General features: G+C 45.0%; 1 protein-coding gene across 5 annotated transcripts in view; it reads left to right on the forward strand.

The window, feature by feature from the left end:
- Positions 1-23,431, forward strand: part of CELSR1 (cadherin EGF LAG seven-pass G-type receptor 1) — a 161,010-nt gene that overhangs the window by 93,429 nt on the left and 44,150 nt on the right. For all 5 annotated transcript variants that reach the window (XM_084506384.1, XM_084506386.1, XM_084506388.1 and 2 more), the window contains exons 5-8: positions 1,681-1,769; positions 20,183-20,340; positions 21,429-21,592; positions 22,895-23,020. In XM_084506384.1, the coding sequence (XP_084362510.1) occupies positions 1,681-1,769; positions 20,183-20,340; positions 21,429-21,592; positions 22,895-23,020 (537 nt within the window). The remainder of the gene's footprint in view (positions 1-1,680; positions 1,770-20,182; positions 20,341-21,428; positions 21,593-22,894; positions 23,021-23,431) is intronic.

Consider the following 23,431-nt stretch of genomic DNA (forward strand, 5'->3'; position numbering starts at 1 on the left):
TATGTTTTATAGTTTTAAGTGGCATTTAACGAACAATGCAATTTTTGGACATCCGATCTGACTGCTCTACTTGTCGCAACAACTTTTTCACAGAAAGCAAAGCAAAAGGACTGGAGACCCAGGAGCTTCCTTTTGGGGAAGCTTTCTAACTGAATAACAAAAATATTTTTAACCGCATATTTTTTTTATCAGTAAATTATATAAAAAAAAAAATCTCAGCAATGTGTTAAACTGAAATCTGTGGTTTTTAATTAACAGAATTATATAAGACAAGAGCTAAAGGAAAGCAGAGGACATAGGAATAATGCTTCACGCAGGATAAAGCATTAGTTGTAAATAAAGAGTATGTTTTAAGCGCAGCAATAATGTTGGCTTATGGAAGAGAGTTATTTTCCTGTGGTTTATGATGTTGAATTTTCCAACTGTTTTTTAAAAAAAGAAAAAGAAAGGAAAAAAAAAAAAAAAGACAAAGCCTAGCAATCTGCTCTCCGTGCCAGGCCTTTTATGTCCTTTCAACACGAATGTTTATTTTGTTGCTACCTCGGCACAGATATGCCTGGTTACTGAGCTGCTTGTGCTGATTCAGGCCTGATTTGAAGGCTTCTGCTTTACAATTGCAATGTGAAGAACTCGCTTTCTAATTTAAATACTGAAAGGCCGCCAATAATTTCATAAATTACTAGTAAAATTTTGCCAAGACCTAAAGTTCCTGTCCACATGTTTAATACACGTACCTGTCTAATAGGGAGCACAGTCGCATTTCAATTCCTCCCCGCTGCCTAGAAGCAGGCTTCCCTCCCTGACAAATATCCCAGCGTGATACTCCTCATATTTAAAAACTCCAACATGCTGCTTTTGTCAGACATGTAGAAAAACTCCTGTTGGCTGTTGCAGCGCTGTTGCAGCTGTGGCTGTATCTACCCGATGCTTCAGCACTCTGCAAAAGCCTAACAGAAAGTAACACAGTTCACCAGAACAGGTCAGAAACTATTTCTGTGTTTGTGCACCAAACTATTTCCATGAAACTGAGGATTTTACAGAATCACAGAATCATCTAGGTTGGAAGAGACCTCAAGATCACTGAGTCCAACCTCTGACCTAACACTAACAAGTCCTCCACTACACCATATCCCTAAGCTCTACATCTAAATGTCTTTTAAAGACCTGCAGGGATGGTGACTCCACCACTTCCCTGGGCAGCTTGTTCCAATGCCTCACAACCCTTTCAGTAAAGAAGTTCTTCCTAACATCCAACCTAAAGCTCCCCTGGTGCAACTTTAGCCCATTCCCCCTCGTCCTGTCACCAGGCACGTGGGAGAACAGACCAACCCCCACCTCGCTACAGCTTCCTTTAAGGTACCTGTAGAGAGCGATAAGGTCGCCCCTGAGCCTCCTCTTCTCCAGGCTGAACAATCCCGGCTCCCTCAGCCACTCCTCGTAGGACTTGTTCTCCAGACCCCTCACCAGCTTCGTTGCCCTTCTCTGGACTCTCTCGAGCACCTCAGTGTCCTTCTTGTAGTGATAAGTTGCCTCCTCACGAGACAAAAACACGAATTCCTCCATGACGAGTTAAGACCACCACATCCTGTGCCTGATGCGGGTCACTCCATGTTGCAGTCTAGGGTGAAGTGGAGCTTGCAGTTGCACTGACTGATTTTTTTCTTCTACCTGTCCTTGCAGGGGAGACAACCACGACAGTGGCACCATTCGTTCCTGGAGGGGTCAGTGATGGTCGGTGGCACTCGGTCCAGGTGCAGTACTACAACAAGGTAAGAGAAATCACGTCGGCGATGCCCCTATGATTTGTAAAGTAATAGAGGCATGGGTCATTGGGCTCTACTGATGTATGCAGTTGGCCCGAGTTTTATTTATTTAACCAGCTCTGCAAAAATGGTGCTGGTCTCACTCACCTTGCCTGGATCAAAAAATCCTTTTGAGGGCTTTTGAGCATTGTCTCAAGAAGGCAAAATCTGACCTAGTGTGTCCTCCCCAGAAATACCACCAGGCATACCTCCAGGTACCTGCAACTCCTTTAGTTTTCATTTCTTCAAACCCTTTCAAGTGTCAATGTATCTAAAATGACTGATGCACTGACTTGGATGTTTCTGAAGAATTGTACAGTGCAGGAGCCTTCAGCACAGTAACTACAAGCCACTGACACAGAATTTTCTGAGGCAAAACAAAATTTCTCCATATAACTCTCTTTTCTTGCATAAAATAACCTGTTTAGTTAGTGCCAGCTTATGTGGTTTGAAAAATTTGGTTGTGAAATGTTTGACACTTTTCAGTAATCAGGAGCTGTTTTACTACATCAATTTTGTCTGCTCTGTGAGAAGATGTACAAGAGAAAAGCAGCAAGCATTGCTCCATGCCATCAGGGCACTCAGAGGTGCAGTCCCCAGAGGACCCGGTCACACATCTGCTCTCTTGGAAGCTGTCACACGTAGGTTTGGTTTGACTGGATGGGGATTTGTGCAAACCAGCCACTTCAGGAAGAGCAAAGTGCAGGCTTTTAGGGTGTGCAGTGTCACTGTGTGCAGAGAGATGTCAAAGCTTGTCATCTATAGCAAAAATTAGAGAATTTGTTTAGTTCCCAAGGAGCGCTGCTTTTAAGTCTGCTGTGATAGCACTATGAGGGATTACATAAGGAAATAGAGCAGCATTGTTGGCTGTTAAAAAGGAAACAGGATACTAATGTGGGAAGCTGAATGGAAGATGAAGGATTAATATGATCAGCAAGTTCTTGATTTCCCACTGCTGCATCCTTTCATCACAGTTTGTACGGCAGATTGAATGCAAGGATTACAGTTTTATTTGGACTCCTGGTCCAAAGGGTCTCCTAGCTGAAGGATATTTTACTGAGGAAATAAATATATATATATATTTTGCTTAAAACCAATATACTTTTAGCTCTGTACTGTCTGAGACACAGAGAAGTGAAGCTTGGTGTGTCACCGTGCTTGCATCTGTGGACACCACGAGGCCTTTCTTACAGAGTGCAAAATGCATTCCCATTCCCTGCATTTTCCTTAATGAAGAGCAAACAGCACTTGCAGAGTTGGTGGAGAGATGCTCCAGCTCTCGGGCTCCCCAGGGGGCAAGGAGGTGATGGCTGCAGCACGGCCACTGGAGCAGCTTGCTGGCACGCTGTCAAGCAGATAAGGGGCCTGGGATACTCTTTAAAAGGCAAAGAGAACTGACACGGGTGTTAAAAATAACCCCCTGCCTCATTTTCAGCCGGACTGGTAGGTGAGCTGTGCTAGCGGTGCAGGGAATGGTGTTTTCCTGGCGTTAACACGGACGCCCTGTCATCATTTTCTTCCTCAGCCCAAGGAGAACGAATTCTTCCTCTTTCAAGGAGAATGAATCGGTCCCCATTGCACAAGGGGAAATTCAGGGGAGAAAGGGAGAGCAGGGGGAGAACCACCACTGATCTCACCACCTTTCCACACCAGTGGTGAAAGATGCAGCGGAGGCAGCCCTGTGGGGCTTGGTGTCCTTGGTGCCAGCTGCTAGTTGTTTGCAGAGCAGTTCCCTGGCTACTTCGTGTTTTAACCAACTTGGAAGAAAAATCCCTGCGAGGAGGCTGAAGGCAGAGATAATTTAGGGGGTTGTGTTGTGCCAAGTTAAATGGGATGCTGCGTCTAAACTTGATGTAGCTAAGACATGTTTGAGAGGGCCCAAAACTCATGACTTGGCTTAAATTACACACAGCTTGCAGGCTGGCAGGGGCAGGACACGGGTTGCACCGTGTCCTGCTCTCTTATTGTTTTGGAGGTGATGCATCCTTCCACTGTTCCCAAAATCCTACTGCACAGTGGCAGATCCTCGTTCCATTGCTGCTTCTGCCCCTTTCCCCTGCTGAGGCACAGCACAGCCACCCCGAGCAGCAGTACTCTTAGCTTCATCCTTCTACCTCAGTTCCTTTTTCCTGTTAAACTTCTTTAAAGCTAGAAACCGTTCAGGTTATTTCCCTCTTTCTGCATTTATACATGTAATATAAAAAAAGGTGCCCAGCCTTGTGTGGAGCTTCCGGATACTGCTGCACTTCTCAGAAGCAGTATTAGGTTTCTTCACAGCTGAGGTTAATTTTTCATCTGAAGTTTTTGAGGAGAGGGGCTAACAGGCTTTGACACATAATATGGATCACTTCAGTCCAAAGCAAATTTTTATAGATGAGTTTTCACAGCTCTGAAAGCTGTTCTTGAAACCTGAGTTGGTTGCGGCTGGATACGAGCAAAGTTTGAATGGTTTTTGGCATCTGCAGCTCTGTGGATGATATTTTGCTGAGTGTCACTGAAATTTGGATTCCAGGAGGGGGTGACTTGGACGCAGGGGGTAACCCTGGCAGGAAACCTCTGCAGCAGCTATTTCCTTAGCACAGCCCGCGGTCCTGCAACATGATGCTGCCACCCTGGAGCTGGTGCCTTGCTGCAGGGTCAGCTTGGTAATAAAGATAATTAAACATGGAGTAAGTGTAGAAGTGACTGCTGCAGATTATTTTCTCTGCTCAACTCAGAAGTGTGCTTGGTAAAATTAAAGATACCTTAAGAGCTCTCTAAAAAATGTTGTTTTATAATTAACTCCTCATTGTATGGGACTCCTACCCCTGAGGGACAAATGTTTTGGACTCAGTAAGAAAAGGTCAGTCAAGACCCCTCTCAGACCTGTCACTGACAGTCTGTGCCTGCCCTTCTTCACACAAATAAATGTTATTCTTGCAGCAAGTCTCTCTTGTGGCTAGATGCCCTTTTGAATACAGAGTGCAAGTCAGAAAAAACAGAGGTAGGCCCACTGCAGCCGGTCACGGGCATTGCTCCACAGAGCAGCCCTGCAGAGAAGGACTTGGGGGCTCTGGTGGTCGAAAGACTTGACATGAGCCAGCAGTGTGTGCCTGCAGCCCAGAAGGCCAACTGCGTCCTGGGCTGCATTAAAAGATGTGTGACCATCAGGGTGAGGGAGGTGAGTGTCCCCTTTTATCCTGCCCTCATGAGGCCCCACCTGGAGCCCTGCATCCAGGTCTGGGACCTCCAGCACAAGAAGGATGTGGGGCTGTTAGAAGGGGTCCAGAGGAGGGACACGAAGATGATCAGAGGGCTGATCTCTCCTGTGAAGACATGCTGAGAGAGCTAAAGATGTTCAACCTGAAGAAGAGAAGGCTCCAGGGAAATCTCCTTCTGGCCTTTCAATACTTAAAAGGGTCTTATGAAAAAGATGGAGAAGGACTTTTTACTCAGGTAAATAATGATAGGACAAGGGGAAATGGTCTTAATCTAAAAGAGGGGAGATTTGGACTAGACATTAGGAGGAAATTCTTCACTCTGAGGGTGGTGAGGCCCTGGCACAGGCTGCTCAGAGAAGCTGTGGATGCCCCATCCCTGGAGGTGCTCGAGGCCAGGCTGGATGGGGCTTTGACTAATCTAATCTAGTGGGTGGCATCCCTGCCTGTGGTGGTGGGGTTGAATTAGGTGATGTTTAAGGTCCCTTCCAACCCAAGCCATTCTATGATTCTTTGATCTCTGACCAGTAGGCAATGCCCACTGCAATTTCTCATCCAACCCCATCCACTCATGGTGGTGTTTGCGGAGAAGCAGCAAAGCAGTTCTGTACCAGACCAAGTACTTGGTGCTTTCTCCCAAAAAACAAGCATGTGCAGGCACTGTGACACACTGCAGAAACAAACCAGGCTATATCAGAAGAAGACAGGAAGCAGCGTTGTTTCATGCAGCGTACAGTGATGGAAATGGATGCTTCCCGTTGCCACACTTGGTTTCAGTGGAAATGCCTAAGGGAGTCAAATAGATGTCTCACTAAGTAAGTGTTGGCTCTGTATTGGGTTTCTGGGAGGCAAAACACCAAGGGGAAAGAATTAGTAGCTATAAGAGCTAAAGGAGTGTTTTATAACTGTTCTCTAGTTTCAGTTCTATATTAAAAGTCTTGTCAGCTCCCCAGTAGCAAGGTATCAGTTTACCTGTTAGTGGTGGTTTCTGCAATTATAGCTGTTTGCTGACAGCTGGGGGGAAGGCAGGGAGGACAGCCATTCACCACGTCTGTTAGCTAAAACACGTTAACTTCTGGGATCCTGATCCTGCAGCCAGTAAAATCAACGGGTGGCATGGAATTAAGGGTGACCTGCACGACCTGCTTTCTTGAGAGGTAGATATATCTACAAGAAAATAAGAAGAAATGGGATATTGTTGTTAGTTTGGAAGGAAAGGTGGGAGAAAGGGGAAGATTATGAACCTGACAAACAAAACATTGATGAGAAATAGAAGTAACTTGCTGCTTGCTCACAGGACAACTGGTGTAAGGGGCAGCAGTGAAACGAGCTGCTCTCTTTGCCTTGGTGGCCTGATTCCTATCAGTGGAGAGCACATCAGAGAGAGAAAGAGAGAGAGTTTGATCTTTATTCAGTCCTGTGGCTCTCCTGAGCCTATTGGGGTGAACGACAGTCAATAGGTTTGATGATGCTGGCATTTGTCAGTTTGGAATATGACCAAAACCACCGGGACGTTTGATGGTAGCGATGCTCAGTATCAGTGATATCACAGCAAGGAGCTGCTGTTCACTGCACATACAGCACCAGGGACACGTATCAATGTAGGATGTGCCCGGTCTGGGGGGTTCTCTTCAGCCTGGGTAGTGGGTGATGTTTTTAATTAAGTGAAAACTTCAAGCTGTTCTCCCAAACTTCTGATAGAAACACAATTTTGTTCAGAATTTAAGATACTCCATCAAATTTATGTTAATGTTTTACCTGACTCATCACCTCAGGGTAGAATTCATCATTTGGCACAAGATAAAAATGTTTTACGTATGGACATGTTCCTTTAATTATAGAGGGCATGTACATGTATATTTATGTACTGTGTATCTCATATATTACTTACATATACATGACATCAAAGTCGCTTAAGGACGTTACTCTTCTGTAGGCAGAAGCTCCTTCTGCTCCTGTTTAAAGGAGCACAGGAAAATTTTACCTAAATGACGGAAAACCTGAGCAGGGCAGAGAGAAACAAGCTATCACAGGGTGGCCGATGTGCAGTAGCAGTTGTGGAGGAGGGGATAACAAATCCCTAGATGACTCACGGAGTGACTCACAGAAGAAACACTGAGATATGGGACTGAGATGGGGCAGCATGTGTGAGATGCTCCTCCACAGCCCAGAGGTGCCAGGCATTTTGGAGTCCTGGCTGTACTGGTCACTCAAGCCTCCACCTCCTTGCAAGGAGATACTGGGGACAAACATCATGTTTTTTACATAACTGGACCAAGGTTTCTTCTCACCTGTGCCAACAGATAGCAAGGTGCCTTTTTTTAACTCCTTCCTTGCATTCCCTGAGGCTGCTGGGGAGCACTGAGGCTGTTAATTCAGATCCTTGACTGCCTGGGGAGTACCCCCCCTTTCGCAGCGGTTACAGGTAGCAGGGACCTGCTGCTTTCCACCGCTGTGTGCTCCCAGCCGGCAGAGCCCAGACCTGCGCCTCGCCTGGAGACAGCCTCCGGAGAAAACAGGCAAATTCTTCAGCTGGAGATAAACTTGAAAGAAACGAGAGCTGCTCCGGGCTGATCTTCAGCGTGCCGTGAATTCAAAGCGCAGTGCGTGAGCTGCTCTAAATCAGAGCTGCACATGCTTTCAAAAACCTCCTGCCTGTGGTGCGCGATGGAGTTAGCTGGCCTTCAGCTGGGGCAAGCTGGAGCTTGAGCGCTGCCGATGACTGAGCTCATGCTGCAGAGATTTAGCTCTCAGCCCACTCCAGGGCTAGAATTTGCCAGTGCCTTTCCTTCCTGGAGAGCTTGCACCTATCCCTCAACTGAAGGCTGGTTCCTGGTGCCAAAATCCCCTCCGCTGCAGTGCCAAGACCCATGCTGTAATTGATTTTCCGCACCTTGGGTGCATGTTGCAGCTCTCATGTCATGCTTGGCCAGCCTGGCTGATCCCGAGTGGTGATTTAACTGTGCCTGTACGGCTGCGACACAGCATCAGCAGAATGAGTGATCTGGGGTCTGTGCCCACGAGTCGCACGCACCATGGAGCGTCAGCATCGGTGGTGGAGGTGGGGGGCCTCTGGGCAGAGGAACAAATCCTGTCTGCACTTGCTTGGGACTCGGGATGAAGTAGAAGGACAGGGGCAAGAAGGTAAAATCAGGAAGAAAAAGGCAGCCACAAGCCAGGTCAGGGCTTCACTTGATTCTTTAGAGAATGAGTTGGGGTTAAAGAAGAAAGTTGCATGGGAGCTCTGTGCAGCAGGGCTAGCAGCAGTGTTTGGGCAAGGCTCCACTTCTACTCCATTTCTTCAACACAGGCTGAATTAGAGTTGCAGAACAGCTTGGGTTGGAAGGGACCTCAAAGATCACCTAGTGCCAACCCCCTGCCATGGGCTAGGGATGGCACAGGGGCTCAGCACAGCCTTCCTTGTGTCCCCACCACTGCCTGTCCCCTGTCCCCGTTGGGCTCGAAGGCATTGCTTGCCCAGCCCTTGGTTTCCCCTCCAGCCAGCGAGGCTGCCAGCAGCCCCGGTGATTTACGAGGCAGGCACATGCCTGCAGCTGAATAGAGATTACCAGCTCCTTGGACAAAAGCCACGGAGCTGCCACCAGCTAGGCATAACGTTTAGTCATTGGACCCTGGGTGAAAGATTTTGCCCCAAAAGGATCCAGGATGTCACCCAGTATCGTTTGAACAGTCAGAAGAAGCACCTGAGAAGGAAATTCTTCGGTAGGTATTGGGTATTACAGCTTGTGCTGGGGAGCACCTGCTGAGGCTTCCCCTCCCTTCCCTCTGTCATTTTTTTGGAGCTCTCTTGGAAGAGACAGATCCCAACACAAGTCAAATGATTGGAAATGTAATTTGCAATAAAGATTGGATACGGCTTATGTAAATGTCTATCACTCGTGACATCTGAGCAGACATAATTCCGATCTGAGGGAGAATTTCTGAAGTTAATCCTCCCGGTGGCTTCCAAACTAATTTGTTGAAGGATTGAGAGAGATTTTCTAAATAAACAAAGCGGTTGTTGAAGGTTATGATAATGCCACTGTTGATCAGAGTTTGACTTCTGCTGGCTCAGAGTGACTCGCTGTGCCTGCAGCAGCCGTGGTCAGCTCGGCCCTGCCCTCGCAGTTCTTGGCATTGCCTGGAGGAGAAAAATGCAGAGCATTAATCGCAATATTAAGCAAATACTGGGGGGTGGGGACGGGGAGGGGTGCTACGAACACTAGAAAAGTCATTCAGCTAGGGACAAACCACTTCTCTGGGCATTTTTTTTTCCAGAAGGTTTTTTTTTTTTTCAAATCTGCATTTCCAAAGCTAAATCTATAACATCTCTAAGAAACTAAGAGATCATCGCTTTGTGCTGGATGCCTTCCTTCTCCAGAGTTTTCATGGGGTCAGAAGTTCTTGCATGGCTTAGGTATGGGGCAGTTTGTAGGGCACTGGGAATGGGACTGTAGCCGAGTCGTTACCTCTGGTCTTGGCAGCGATTTGTCTGTGGTTACCTGGAAAAGGATGGGGCCTCCTTTTCAAAGAGAAAGGAGTTTCTTCTGTTATACAAGGAAGAAAAGCAATTTCACTGAAAAAATCACTTGCTTTGCTATCCAGGGCCAGAATTTTTAACAGTGTACTGAGGGGCATGCGTGTTTAATTTACTTTCCAACTTAAGAGGTAAAGAAGTTTTTACAGATTTACCAATATTGTAGTCAGATCCCATCATGATAATTTTTTGACAACTTTCTTAAAAGAATCAAAGTTACTGCATCAGTGGATTTTTGTGCCTTTTGGTGGACAGAGTTGTATGCTTATGAAGCATGACAGTAGCTAGTGCTGGAGGCACCTGCATGTTATGGGGTATGACCTGTTAATGAGAGGAATTTGTCTCTATGCACTTGTGTTATTTATCTTGCATTTATCTTTATACCATTATGTATTTTGATGCTAGTGGGCACGGCTGTTTGAAAAAAAATAAATAAAATTGTAGCAATTAAAATTACAAGCATCTAGAGGAAGGGAAAGAAATTAGATTTCCCGTTGCTGAGTGCATGCCAAGATTTTACATTTAAAGTTCAAAATGCTGTTCCAGTCAAACACATAAAATGTTCCCAATGTCTGAATGCAAAACATGTCGTTTCCTACGTGCTCAAAACCCAACTTTTAAATTGCCATGTGAAAAGGTAATCTCTGCAGAAATAGTTCAGTTTCTGAGTCATTTCCTGGCATCCTGGCTGAAGATTTCGAGCCTCCCATCCTTGCTGAGGCCCAACTCATCATCTCCCACCCAAATCCTGAGGATCATCAACGGAAGTCCTAGTCTGGATGAGATCATAAATTTGATATAGAGAAACTAAAGCCTTTGACAAATTCTGATCAGAAATACCACACAATGTCATTAACGGTGAAGGAATATAATCCGCAGGGTTATCTGCCCAAGTTCTGGCGGTTTTACCAGCCTTTGAAGTCATTAAATGGAGTCAGCATTTCCCTTTCTCGGGGAATATTTTAGCTCAGGTGAAGCCACGTTGTTGAGGCAGGACTCACCGGTTCTGTGGTTGTAGAAGCCAAAAGCACGAGAAGCTAATCAAATTAGTCCCTTTCATCCATAAAATTCTGTGCAAACCCATCCAGAGCTCCACCTGCAGTGCTGCAGGTGGGAAAGGCAAGAGCCGGGAAGGCAGGAGAAACGTCCCTGTAGGGTTGTGCTGGCCTTGTGCTCCTCCACGTGCACCTAACGCTCCCTCAGCAGGACTTGGGCTGGCTGGTGGCAACCTTTCCTACACACCCAACACTTCCTAAAAATCACCACAGGGCCGCCTGGCTGATATTTGCTTTTTTTTGGTCCTGCTCTGACGTGGATGCAGAGCCTTTGAAGGTTTTGGGGGATATAACAGGGGGTATCCCATCTGCCCTTGCAGAACAGGATATTTATTCGTTCAGATTTCGGTTAGTAGTAATTGTTTTTGTTGATTTTTTATTTATTTTTTATTTTTTTCTGGTAAAGGGTAAGTGAAAAGTGATTAATACCTGAGAAAGGAAACCGGGGCTTGGCTGCAGAGCGACATTCCATTGTCTTGACACAAAATAACAAATAACAGGCCTCTAAATCTGTGTCTCAGGAAATGAAAGTGTAAAGCAGTGAAAGTCACTCGGAGGTCATTGAGATGCAGAGCGTGTCCTGCTCCCCAGCCCCGGATCACTCAGCTATCTGTAACAGCTCGGAGGAGTCCCCTGCACTGCTAGGGAAGCAGCACACCAGGCCAGTACCGAAGGCTTTCCCGTCTTTTTCTCCCCTGTCTGCTTTTTGAAGTGTTATTGCTGCGGAATTTGCACACAACACCTGAAAATACCTGTTTTAGCAGCAATTTGCATATAAAAAGGACTTTTTCAGAAGCGCTCCCCAGGGTCTTCACGCAGAGGATTGGCATCATGGACCAGGCCTGCAAGCCACAACCAAGCAGAGCTCAAGGCCTGGGTCCATTCTCCTGGCTGGGTCTCGGCTGTGAGGCTTCACCCAGGGCTTTGGGCTTTCTGGACCCATGGGAGCTGGTAGCAGGCAGCCCTCCGTCAGCCTGCTTAGCTCAAGCTGCCTGCCACCTCCACACCACACAACTCAGAGGTTCAGGGGCACCTCCCCAAACGGTGATTTTCAGCTCCTCCGAAAACTGAGGAGGTGGGAGGGTGGCACAGCCTGAAGGGTCTTTAATCATCAGGTCTTGAAGAGTGTGCTGAAAAGCTTGCTGTGCAGGCTGGCGAGCTGAGCTCTCCTGCAAAGCCAGCTGGGGACAGGGGACATGTGGCAGGGGTACCAAGTGACATCCAGCGGTGGGGGCACTTGGTTCTGGTTTCACTGGCGCTGTGGCACTGCATCATTTCCTTCAGGTTTGACAGGTTTGTGCTCCTGCCAGTAGAGTTCCACCTGCATTTACAACCATTTCCCGTCCCCAAACACCGTTTTGTGCTCTTCCATTTCAGAGCAAGTATGCAGTTCTTTCAGAAAATGCCCTGTGCCTTTTATTGTGGCAAAGGAGTGTTTTCACCCTCTCTTCTCTTTTGGTGGGGGTGAATCGCCGATTTAGCATGGCACGCTGCTTCTAGCAGAGTCATTGAAATGGCACCTCAGGAATTTGGTGCAAGGGCTTTGAAGTGCACTGCTATCTCCCTTTAATCACACACTAAATCTACAGTAACTCGCTGATTCATGGGGAACTTTTCAGGTATTTTGCTTCTGTCTGTGGAAGGAGGGGAAGCAGGGCTTTGCAATTACCTGGGCATTCAGGGGTCTGGGAGACCCTCGCCAAGAGCTGGGGGCAGCCCATGCAGCAGTGTGGGACCCCTGGGATGGACCCAGCTGTGTCCCCATCACCCACACCGAGCTTCAGCACACTTGGCAAGGTGTCCCCAGGGACTAGGTTAAGGAGAAGGAGTTGGCTGGTATGTCGTGCTATTATTTCTAGGTGTTTCCTGCACTCTGAGAGCAATAACATTTGTGTCCTGGATGCAAAATTAAGATATAAAAAATGCTGTATCTATATAAAGCCAAAAATGTTTGGGAGTAGTGTTCTGGCATAGGGACAAGTGGGGAATGATGAAGGGTTTGCTGAAGTGGGAGAGGAGAGCATGCAAAAGAATAGCATGTGGAAGGGAGGGAGGAAGCAAAAAAAGGCAGAAAAAGGGTTCAGAGGGCAGGAGGGGGCAGAGAAAAGGAGCACAGCCACAGGGGCAGCCCAGGGAGGAGGAAAGGGCCATGGAGGGCAGACAAGGGGTCCTGCAGCAGAGCAACAGTGTGCTTGGTGTCCTCCACGCGGCAAGCTGGATGTTGTCAGAGGGGTGGGCAAGGTCTCCTGGCAGCCAAAACAAGTCCTTCTTGCTGCCTCGCTGATTCAGCATCAAAGAGCTGAGGAGCATCTAATAATACAAATAGGGAATAAAATTTCCCTTTCAGGCAGGGAAGTCTCCTTCTTCCCATCAGCACTATAGCTGACATGGCCAAAAAGAGTCAAATCCAAGAGCTTGCCCCTGGCAGGAGCTGTATGCTCTTTGTGAAGGTTACACCGTGGACTAAAGGTGCACTGCTGGATGCCGTGTGCAGGTACCCGTGGCTTTTCACAGCTTTGTCATGAAGCACCATGCCATTTCCACATGGTGGGACACTCCTGGTGGGATGGGAAGGCTGCTCCCCGTCCCTGCTGTACCACCAGGAGAGCAGCAGCTCGTTGGGCACCACTGCTGCCACGTGCCACATCTCCTGGCTGTGTCGAAAGCTTAGCTTCTGGATGCAGCCAGGCAGGAGATAACAAATCAGTAGCAAAACTCGCTCGGCTTTGTTGCCCAGCCTGGATCCGGACTCCCTGCAACCCTGCGGTGTTGCAGGGAGTTTGTCTAGGAAAAGGAACTGGTCTGGTGGCTTTTCAGGATTTGCATTTTTGACTCACTGATGGGAAGCTTTGGGGTTTTCCTTTTCACTGTCACAGGCTCTCATGTTTCTCTACAGGCTCGAGCCAAGTTTGTATAAAGAAATGCCATTAAAATATTCAGGGAGTAAAGGGGATACATACATCAAAGGAAGAAGGGTTTTATGTGAAATGATGCAGCCCGCTTTTCCCTGGTGACTAATCAGGAGGGATCCAGTGGATGTGTGTAAGAGATTTTCTGTTCTTCACACCAGCTAATTTTAAAGTTGCTTTGGAAATCTCTAGGGGGAAACTCGAAAAAAGGCAGAGATTAACATTAATGGTGTCTCTTAATCTAGCCTAATTTGGAGTTTCCCGACTGATCAGAAAAGTTCACATCCCGGCACTAAGCTCCTGTGGCATTTCCTAGCCTCTCCTCCCTGCATTGCCTGCTGCTGGCTGATGCATTTGGTTTTTTTCCTCCTTGTTTATTTATTTATCGTCCTTGTGGGGGCTGGACTCAGGCCGCTGGCCCAGGCAGGCCATGGCGGCAGGCGGTTAATGAGCTTTTTGACCACTGAAGCAGCACGGCATCGCCTGGGAATCAGAGAGCTTCGCTCCCTTACAGGCGCTGGATAGTGGAGCAGGGGCCGGGGGGTTAATGAAGGAGCTGGGGGGGCTGGCAGGCTGCCTAATGAGCTCCAGGGAGCCAGCGAGGGGGGACAGACCCCGACAGCAGCATCCCTCCTGCACTGGCTCCATTTTCCCCCATTATCGCCCTAGCTGGAGGAGCTGGGAAGAAAAGAGCCCCAGAGGGTGTGAGGGTGAGGTGCTCTGCACTGAGCACCACGGGGTTTTGGGGGCTGAACTGGCACGTTAGCAATGCAGAGGAGTGTTGTTTTGTATTAAAAATAGCTAGGAAACAGATTCTTTTTAACCTTTAACCACTCCTAACAGTCAATAAATCATTAGCTACTGATTAACAAAAACAGAAGGGTAACTTATTGTCCAGTAAGCAAACTCTTGGAAACACTAAAAGGCTGGCACTGACTTCAGGATGGCTTTTCTTTTTACAGATTTGGACTTATTTAAAGACAAACAAGGCAAGCTCTGCATATTAAGCCATGGCACACAAAGCATTTGGATAAAAGACCAGCTTTCTAAAACAGATTTTTTTTTTATGTGTACAGTGAGCTGAGGAAGGGCAGTGCTTACAGCATGGGGACATATCTGTCCTCTGAGAAAAACAAGTCTCCTGATGCCAAGCATTGCTAGATCAATGGGGTCTCGCTTTCGAGAGTTCCCATTGTGTTCTCAAATTCTTGGCCACATTTACAGATTGCTACTGAGTCCTCTCCTCTGCTGTCAGCTCCTTCAATAGTCTCAATGGGGTGGCTGAAGCAGACGGAAGTAATCGTGGCCGAGGCTCGGACTGAAGAGCACAGCTTTGAGTCTGAGTACAGGAAATATCCGTGAAGTTGGAACACTCTCCTGTAGGTGACAAAAATGCAAGAGTATCCCTCTTCCCATCCCTGCAAAAAATCAAATGACTTTTTTTTTTTAATATGAGACTGGAACTAGGAATTTGGAAGATGTTCCTGATGGAGTAGACATTTGTGAGACCCTTGGAAAAGCCCTGGTATCTTGCGGATTAACTAATATGGGGTGAGATCCAGACACCTAATCCTCATTGCTGCAGCCGATTAACTAAACAAACATTTGCACTTTGTAATATTTTTACATCTACAGCATCTAGTCTGGCTTAATTAAAAATAAATCGACTGTTTGCTTAAACCTCTCCAACATTTTGCATTATGACTTTGGAAACTATTATTTCTAATGTAAAAATAAGATAGTTAAGTATATAAGAAAAGGCTTCCATTATCCATTAATCTGTATGTCTTTTCCATTCCCTATGCATTATTAGATCATCTGTATCCTTAATAAGTAACTCTGTGGGTTCCAGCAGTTTAAATATTTACTTTAACATAACAGAGGATCTAAATGAAACTGAGATGCATCAGAATATCTCTGTGATATTTTAAGTGGAATGGGAGTAGATTTGTGCAGTAGATATGCAAACTATAAACAGATGTGTTTTGATGACCTTCTCTCCTCTCTCCAGTCTCCATTTATACAAAGCAAGTTCACAGATGAAGCTTCCCAGCATTTAACATGCACCTGTGAGAATCTCCACGTGTTTCTTTCTGTTGAAATTGTGGGGGAAAGTCAAAACAGTTCATTGTTCCGTCCTTGGGTTTCACTAAAATCAGATTTGGCATCTCTAGTGAAATATCTTTGGGGTGGCGTTCTCTCGCTCCACCACCGAGACCACAGGAAATCACCCAGGTGGCCTGTGGCCATGTCGGCTGCCAAGGGACTTGTATCACCTTCGCAGCTTGAGAAGGTCGTCCCTCCAGGTCACCACTGAGGACAGTAGATGTGTGGGACATCTCAGTATTAGTTCTGCTCTGGTTGGGAAGGATGCTGCGGTTTTCAAGCCCTCCTGGGACACTGCCATTCCTGTGACTTTGTCTGGGCCAGGGAGAATGCCATGCATTAGACCTGAAATCTGAGATTATCCACCCATAGATCAAAACTTCTAATCTCCTTCCTGCAAACTTGGAGAGATCAACTTAAGTTTCATGTCACTATTTACTATTTTTTATACTTATTGCCATTATTTGAGAAACATAAATATCATTCATCTTGTTTTAAAGAAAAAGAGAAATATAGGGGCTTCCTTCATGTGTCAGGGCCCTGCTTCTTTCACTTTGACAAAAGACTCTGTATGTAGTTCTGACAAGCAAGCATAGATGTCAGTGCAGCAGATTTTAATATGGGATGCCCTGGCTATGCATACAGATGGGCCTAGAGAGCAAGATGCATGAGGAGCAGCTGAAGTCCCTGGGTTTGCTCAGCCCAGAGCAGAGCAGGCTGAGGGGAGGCCTCGTGGTGGCCTGCAGCTCCCTCACGAGGGGAGCGGAGGGGCAGGCGCTGAGCTCTGCTCTCTGGGGACAGCGACAGGACCTGAGGGAACAGCATGGAGCTGGGACAGGGGAGGGTCAGGCTGAGTGTTAGGGAAAGGGTCTGCACCCAGAGGATGGTCAGGCATTGGGACAGGCTCCCCAGGGCAGTGGACATGGCACCGAGCCTGATGGAGTTCAAGAAACATTAGGACAACGGTCTTGGACACATGCGGGCCCAGGAGTTGGACTCTCTGCCCCTTCCCACAAGGATATTCTGTGATTCTATGATTCTATACACTGAATGTTTGAAGAATCATTACATACATGATGGTGATAAAATTCTGCAACACTCAGAATATTCCCCCCCCCAGTCTAGGAGGAGTACATTTCTTTCATAGTTTGTTTAAATGAGACCCAGTGCGCTCTCTGGCACTGTTTGGTTCCTCTGCTTGCTACTCGCTTTTACAGCATGTGGTCTTTGAAGTCTGAATCCCAACCTCTTTCTGGACAAGCGCTAAATTAAAAGGCAGTCTTTAGGGGTAGGCAGCGCAAGGTAAATTTTCAGCTCCATGAGCAGGAACTTAGTTACATGACTTGCATTGCCATTAATGGGGGTCATGCTGGTAAATTCCTGTACACCACACTGAACATTTACTCATGAGTGCAGAATTGGCACAGCTAATGAAACTTGCCTTTTTGGTAGCATGGTGCTTCAGGAGATGAGTCTGACAGGCAGAAAGGACTGCTAAGTACCCAGATGAAAGTCTGGCTTTTAATTCCTTGAACATATTTCCAGAAAATAATAGTGTGAATTAATGCTGGTTTGTGTTAGCTGTTCCTACTGTTAGGGATCAGTCTTGCTCCAGTTGTATTGCACAGAAGCAAAGCTCGTGCCTGAAATGTAGATGTTTGTACTGTCATTTAGTGTTGGGAATTCACTTTCTAGTGCATTTTCCAAGTATTAATTACTTAGATTTATTTTCTTAAGAACATAGGTCAGTTCTCTGCTAACAGCAGCTCCTATAACCACCAATAAATTAAGTTCTTTTTTATCATTTTTGCCCCTGCTACTTTCCCAAAGATGACCCTTCTGATGGCTGGGCATCACCTTGTGATTTCCAGCCTATGTAACTCACAGGCATCTTCTACCCAATTGTTCTTGTAATGTGTCCATTGCAGTGATAGTCTTCTCAGTTCCAAAACCCTTCCTCAGCCTTTTACCTTGCTAGCCTAAACATGCTGAAACTTTTTAGTCTGATTGATAAGGTAAGCTCTACATTGCCTTGGCTGTACTTTTGTGCATCTGCTCTGGTTTGAAGTTATTTTTAATAAATGAACTCAAATTTGTCCACAACATTTATGCTATTCATTGTCATAAAATTTGCCTAATACCCATCCTTGCAACAACCCGCTATTGCATTGCCAATTTTACATTTTAATCACACCATGCTTCGTAATTGTTTTGTAGCCATGGCTAATACGGTTAATTCTTCCATACTTTTCATCATTTTTGGCTGACAATCTCTAAGCTTACAGTAGAAATTCTTGTCATTGGATCCCAAGTTTCATATTGTGTGATTAATTCTCTTTCTAGGACTCAGATATATAAAGTGAATCTTTTTTTTTTAATAATGCATGATACTCTAAATGCCCTTTCAGTTACCAAAAAAATAATAATATTATTAATCAAAATATTAAATGAATAAAATCAGTTTCATGATTCAGTTCTGCATGAACTCCTAATTTAGGCTCCCTCCATTCCAGCTTTTTATTTTTGTTCACATTACTTCAGTTATAAAGTATTCCCTAAGCTAGGGGCTGAAAAGATGAGTGGTGTAGTACTTGTGACACAGAAAAGAAAAAAAGAAATCCAGCTCACATGAAATCACTCAGAGAATCTCTTTCCTTTCCCAGCAACATATTCTTGAATTTCTAGCCTTTTCTATCAAATGAGTATTTTAATGTGGTCAGAAAATTATCACAGAATCACAGAATCACAGAATTTCTAGGTTGGAAGAGACGTTTGAACTAAGAGTTTGAACTGCATGCAGGTTTGTTTTTGTCCACTTGAATAATCCATTTACTTTGCTTCATCTTGTGGTTCTGTGTGGTCATCAGATGCCAGAGGCCCGCACTGCAGTTACCAGTCAACATCTAGAGAAAAGCCTTGCAATTTCGATGTTAAATAAAAGTAGAAAAAAAAAAAAAAAACAAAAAACTCCATTTGCCACTGCAACTACTTGACTGTGAAGGAGCAGCTGCAAACTGATGAGTCTCATCAGGTTGCAGTCTTGATTAACGTTGGGCAGATCCCCCCTGCTGCGAGAATAAATACCCTCCCTTTGTCAGGGCTCCCATGTAAGAAACAATAGATTATTTCAGTGAAGCAAGAGAACATGAATGTTAATCAAATCATTCCTCCGAATGAATAGAAGTAGCACCCAGAATGTAAACATTTTAATTTTGGAAGGGAAAGTTTGCCCGTCGGCTAGTTTATTTTTTAAGTATTTTTTCATTTGCTTTGAAAAGCTGCTCTCTAACATTTCCATCATTGCATACAATATTTTCAGCAGTGCAACTGTGTCTGCTTCCTGTCTTTCCAAGCTAGGCAGCAACAAATGGAGTATTGGAAAAATAAAATCTGCCTTAATATCAATTAGGAGAGGTCAAAACCTTATACTGTATAACGGCCAGACTGTGTGTTCACGTTAGGTAGAGGAAATGGAAAATACTTTCTAACTGGAATCGACACCAGGAAATATCCTTTTAATTTTTTTTATACATTAGGATAATTACCCTTAAAAATTAATCTGTATCTCTTTACATATGGTGATACGATTTTAAGTATTTTAATAAATTTATGTCTGTACAACTGAAGCAGTAAGAATAGGCTTTTATCCCCATGCTGCTTCCCTGTTTGCTCTAGAAATTTTATTTAATAATAATAGGGATTTTGGTACACAATTGAGCTATATTTGTTTTAAAGTGTACAGCAAACTAGGGTGTAACGCCCAGCCATCTTCCATTTTCATATGGTTACAAGCCTTGTTGATCAACACATTATAAAAATATCTCTTGGCTTTCAGTTATGCTACACGTTTGGGTCAGATCTTCGTGAATTCCCTCCTGTGAGGTGTCCCTTTGCCCATAGAGGAGCAGCAGCAAAGCCAGGGAAGTTCAGCTCATTGCTTCTCTTTCGCCTAAAACATCCTCAGAGATCCAGTACCAGTGGTCGATTAGGACTCTGCAGCTCTCTACAAACACTAAACAGGAAAAAGAATTTCCTTATACAATTTCTTATGTCTTCACCAAGGCTATTACGCTGACATGTATACGTGGTCCCTTTTTTAACCATAGTGGTGCATCCCTCCACCAGAGAGGTGGCAGCTGTTGAGCTTCTGTGTAGCAGATGTGCTCTCCCGTCAGCCACGCTGGGGTAAAGCTTGTGCCCCTCCACTGGGAAATTAAGGGACACGTACCAGAGATGAAGGATGTGCTTGTGGTGGAGGTGATTGGGTCTGGATTCTCGGTCCCATAGGCATCCCTTTCTGTTGCAATCACCAAAGTGGTTCAGCAGTGGCAAAGACTGAGGCCACTTCTGACCATGCTGTGTATCAGCTGGGGCGTGTATGAACCCTATAAAGTCATCCATCTGTTGGTTTATTTTCTTGCCTCAGTTTCATAGGTCAACTTAGCTTCTGCTACTTCATTTACACATCCTATTTGAGTCCCTTTTTGAGAGGAAGATGTTGTTGAGCTGGCTGAACCAGCGTTTAAATCCTGTGTGTATACAGTGTTGTGTGACATGTGCCATTTACTCTTTGAAGCCCAACATTGGGCGTTTAGGAATTCCCCACGGGCCTTCGGGGGAGAAGGTGGCAGTGGTGACCGTGGATGACTGTGACACAGCGGTGGCCGTGCGCTTCGGGAGTCTCATTGGGAACTACACCTGTGCTGCCCAGGGGACTCAGACTGGCTCAAAGAAGTAAGGATTTCCTCTATCTGTGTTTTCCAGTCGTTCTCTTCTTCCAGGGGAGAGTCAACAATACTAGGTTAACTGCCAAACAAATTAAGTTAGAAAAAGGGATACAACTTAACAAGAAAAAATTACAAGTTTTAGTTCAGCAAATGAAATTTGGTGGAGGCTACTGCAAGTGTTGTCACACTGGGTGGAATGCACAATTTCACATAGATACAGACATGTGCCTAAATTGCTTGTAAAATGCAACAAAAAGAACTGGAAAACATTGCAGATGGCATCCCAACACTATCTACTCAGTATGAACATTTAGAGAGCAGGGCAAATAAAATGTTACAAGTTATTAGGAAGGGGACTGCTGAAGAGCTTATTACTTACATAATTTAAGTTAACAGTCCTATCTTCAAAGGGCATGGAAAAAATCATTTAGTGTTAAAAAAAAAAAAAAAAAAAAGAAAAAAGAAAAAGCTTTCCCATGAGGAAAGACCAAAAAAGATTATTACTGTTGAGTTTAAAGAGGAGATGGATAGCAAGCAACACGGTAGGCGTATAAAATAATGACTGATAGCAGAAAGGCCATTGATAGGCATGTGCTGTTCTAAAATCCCAAGAGGAGGGCACATCATAAAAATTAAGGCTAATTCAAACTGACCAAATGATAAACTTTTCATACAGCATGGAGTCGATCAGCAGAACCTACTTCCACCAAATGTTATGAAGACTAAGATCTTCAGAAGATTTAAAAAGGGCTGGCACTGTAGAGTAATGAAGTCACTGTATTAAAAACTACAGCACCTCAACCCTTTTGTTGCAGACTGTAAGCCATCTATAAGCCACAGAGACAGGTCATTGAATTTTGTATGGATCCATCAACTCCTAAATTACAGATTATGGTGTTTCTGCACACTGAGATCAGCTGTTTTACCAGAAAGTCACTTGATTATGAGCTCTGAAAGCACTGATGTAGCAGAGGGAGTTGTGTGGCAACACGAGTAAACTCAACATCTCCGATGTGCTTATGGAAACAGTAGGATAAGGAAGAAAAACAAACAAATTGTGTGCAGGAAATAGTGACTATTTCTTTGTTTCTTCAGATCTTTGGACCTGACTGGCCCTCTTTTGCTTGGCGGGGTCCCAAACTTGCCAGAAGATTTCCCAGTGCACAATAGACAGTTTATCGGCTGCATGAGGAACCTCTCTATTGACAGCAAGCCGATCGACATGGCCAGCTACATCGCCAATAATGGGACGCTGCCAGGTATGAACAACCAAAAACCTAAAAAATCAGCAGTAGAAAACTCTCTGCCATAGCTGTATATAAAAAAAAGCATTTCAGCATTTCAAGGGGCCCCCTCGCTGGCATAGCTGCAGCCAGACCTGCTCAACACACCTCGTTTGTTTGATCAGGGTGCGGTCAGTGCCTGTGCCAAGGACACACACGGTAGCCTGTGGCAAGGTGCACACTTAAAGGATTAAGTGCCATGCAGAAAAGAACTGGGCTTGTTTAAACCTTCTGCATCATTATGAGTTTCACCCAGGAATTTGCACAGGGAATTTACTCCTCCTCTTAGGCTTTTTTTTTTTTCTTTTTTTTTAAATTACCTTTTCAATGTTACTTTGCTCTGAAAGCCAATGGGATTAGTTCATGAAAAAGGCAAAGTATGTAATGATTTTTTTCATAAATTAAGGTTATCCTGTAAGACAAATTTTGCAGTCCTTCAAATCCGAAGCCTGCTTCATGCAGCAGCCTGTTGGAGTTTCTGGTTTGGTTTCTAGTCCCTGGATCAATGATGAGGGTTAGCTCATATACAAAGTGCTCCATCAACATAGAAATGTCTCTTACGCAGAAGAATGGCAAGTCCTTTCCTCCCACCCTGCTGAAGCTCCATGTAAGACCTAAATTTTGGTTCTTATATGTATGATCTTGGCACAGATCATGGATTAAGAAGGAAGTGGTGGCATAAGCTTAAATTTACAATTTTGTTTTGGAGCATTTTTTTAACATTCACATCTCTAATGTTAATTAAACACAAGTTTTTATCTTGTGGAAATACACATCAGGAAGGGCATGATAAAAGAAATGTTTTCTTTAGGATGGATTTCTTTTCCTCATTTCAAAGCATGTTCCCACATGGTTTAAAACATTGACCTACAATAGTGTTACTACTCTGCGTAACACTACACGTTGGTTCCTTGGTTACATGACAGTACACTGAGAACCACGCTGCTGAGTCACAGCGCTGGTCTATCTGGCTGTCTGCAGCAGTGGCTGCCAGATATGTGCCCCAAATTTTCTCTTACCACCCAGAGATTTACAGCTTGGTGACTGTATTGAATTGCCATTGATAGATTTGTCTTTATGAATGTGACACTTGCCCAGCTCATGAAAACATTTGCCATCCACATTTTGCTTCACTGACTTCAAGTATATTAAAAAAAAAAAATAAAATACTGTAGTGTTTGTGTCTGCTTTTTGCAAAGAAACTCAGACACAGTCAGTTATCCAGAGCCCTTTTTTTTTGCTAAAGCCACGCAAAGTGACCGTTTTCCTGACTTCCAGGCTGTGCAGCACAGAGGAACTATTGCGAAGCCAACTGGTGCCAGAACGGAGGCACGTGTGTCAACAAGTGGAACACCTACATCTGCGAGTGCCCCATACGGTACGGGGGCAAAAACTGCGAGCAAGGTAGGACGCAGGGGCCCCTTGGTGTGAAGTCATCTGTGCACGTCTCGTTACCAGCCATTGACATCCCAGAGCATGTATGTCCCGCTGTGATGTTTAAGGGATAGGTAACAGAAGATTGCAACTGAGACTAAAAATCACCTCTCATCTATTTGAAATGATCGTGAGATCACCTCTAGAGTAAATATGATAGCCGACTTACTGTCATGAGTAACAGCAGCTTTCATTGATTTATTTACGAGACCAAAGGAGTTCCACAGAACTTGGCAGTATTTAGTAATTTGTTTATAGTAAAAATGCCTGATCCTAAGCCCCCTTAAATCACTGGAAAGAATCCTGCTGATTTTATTAGGCTTTGACTCAGACCGGGGTTGAATGTGCATTTTTAATCACCACTTCCTTGGCAAGAAGGCA

Source organism: Aythya ferina (assembly GCF_964211825.1).
Source record: "Aythya ferina genome assembly, chromosome: 1".
NCBI lineage: Eukaryota > Metazoa > Chordata > Aves > Anseriformes > Anatidae > Aythya > Aythya ferina.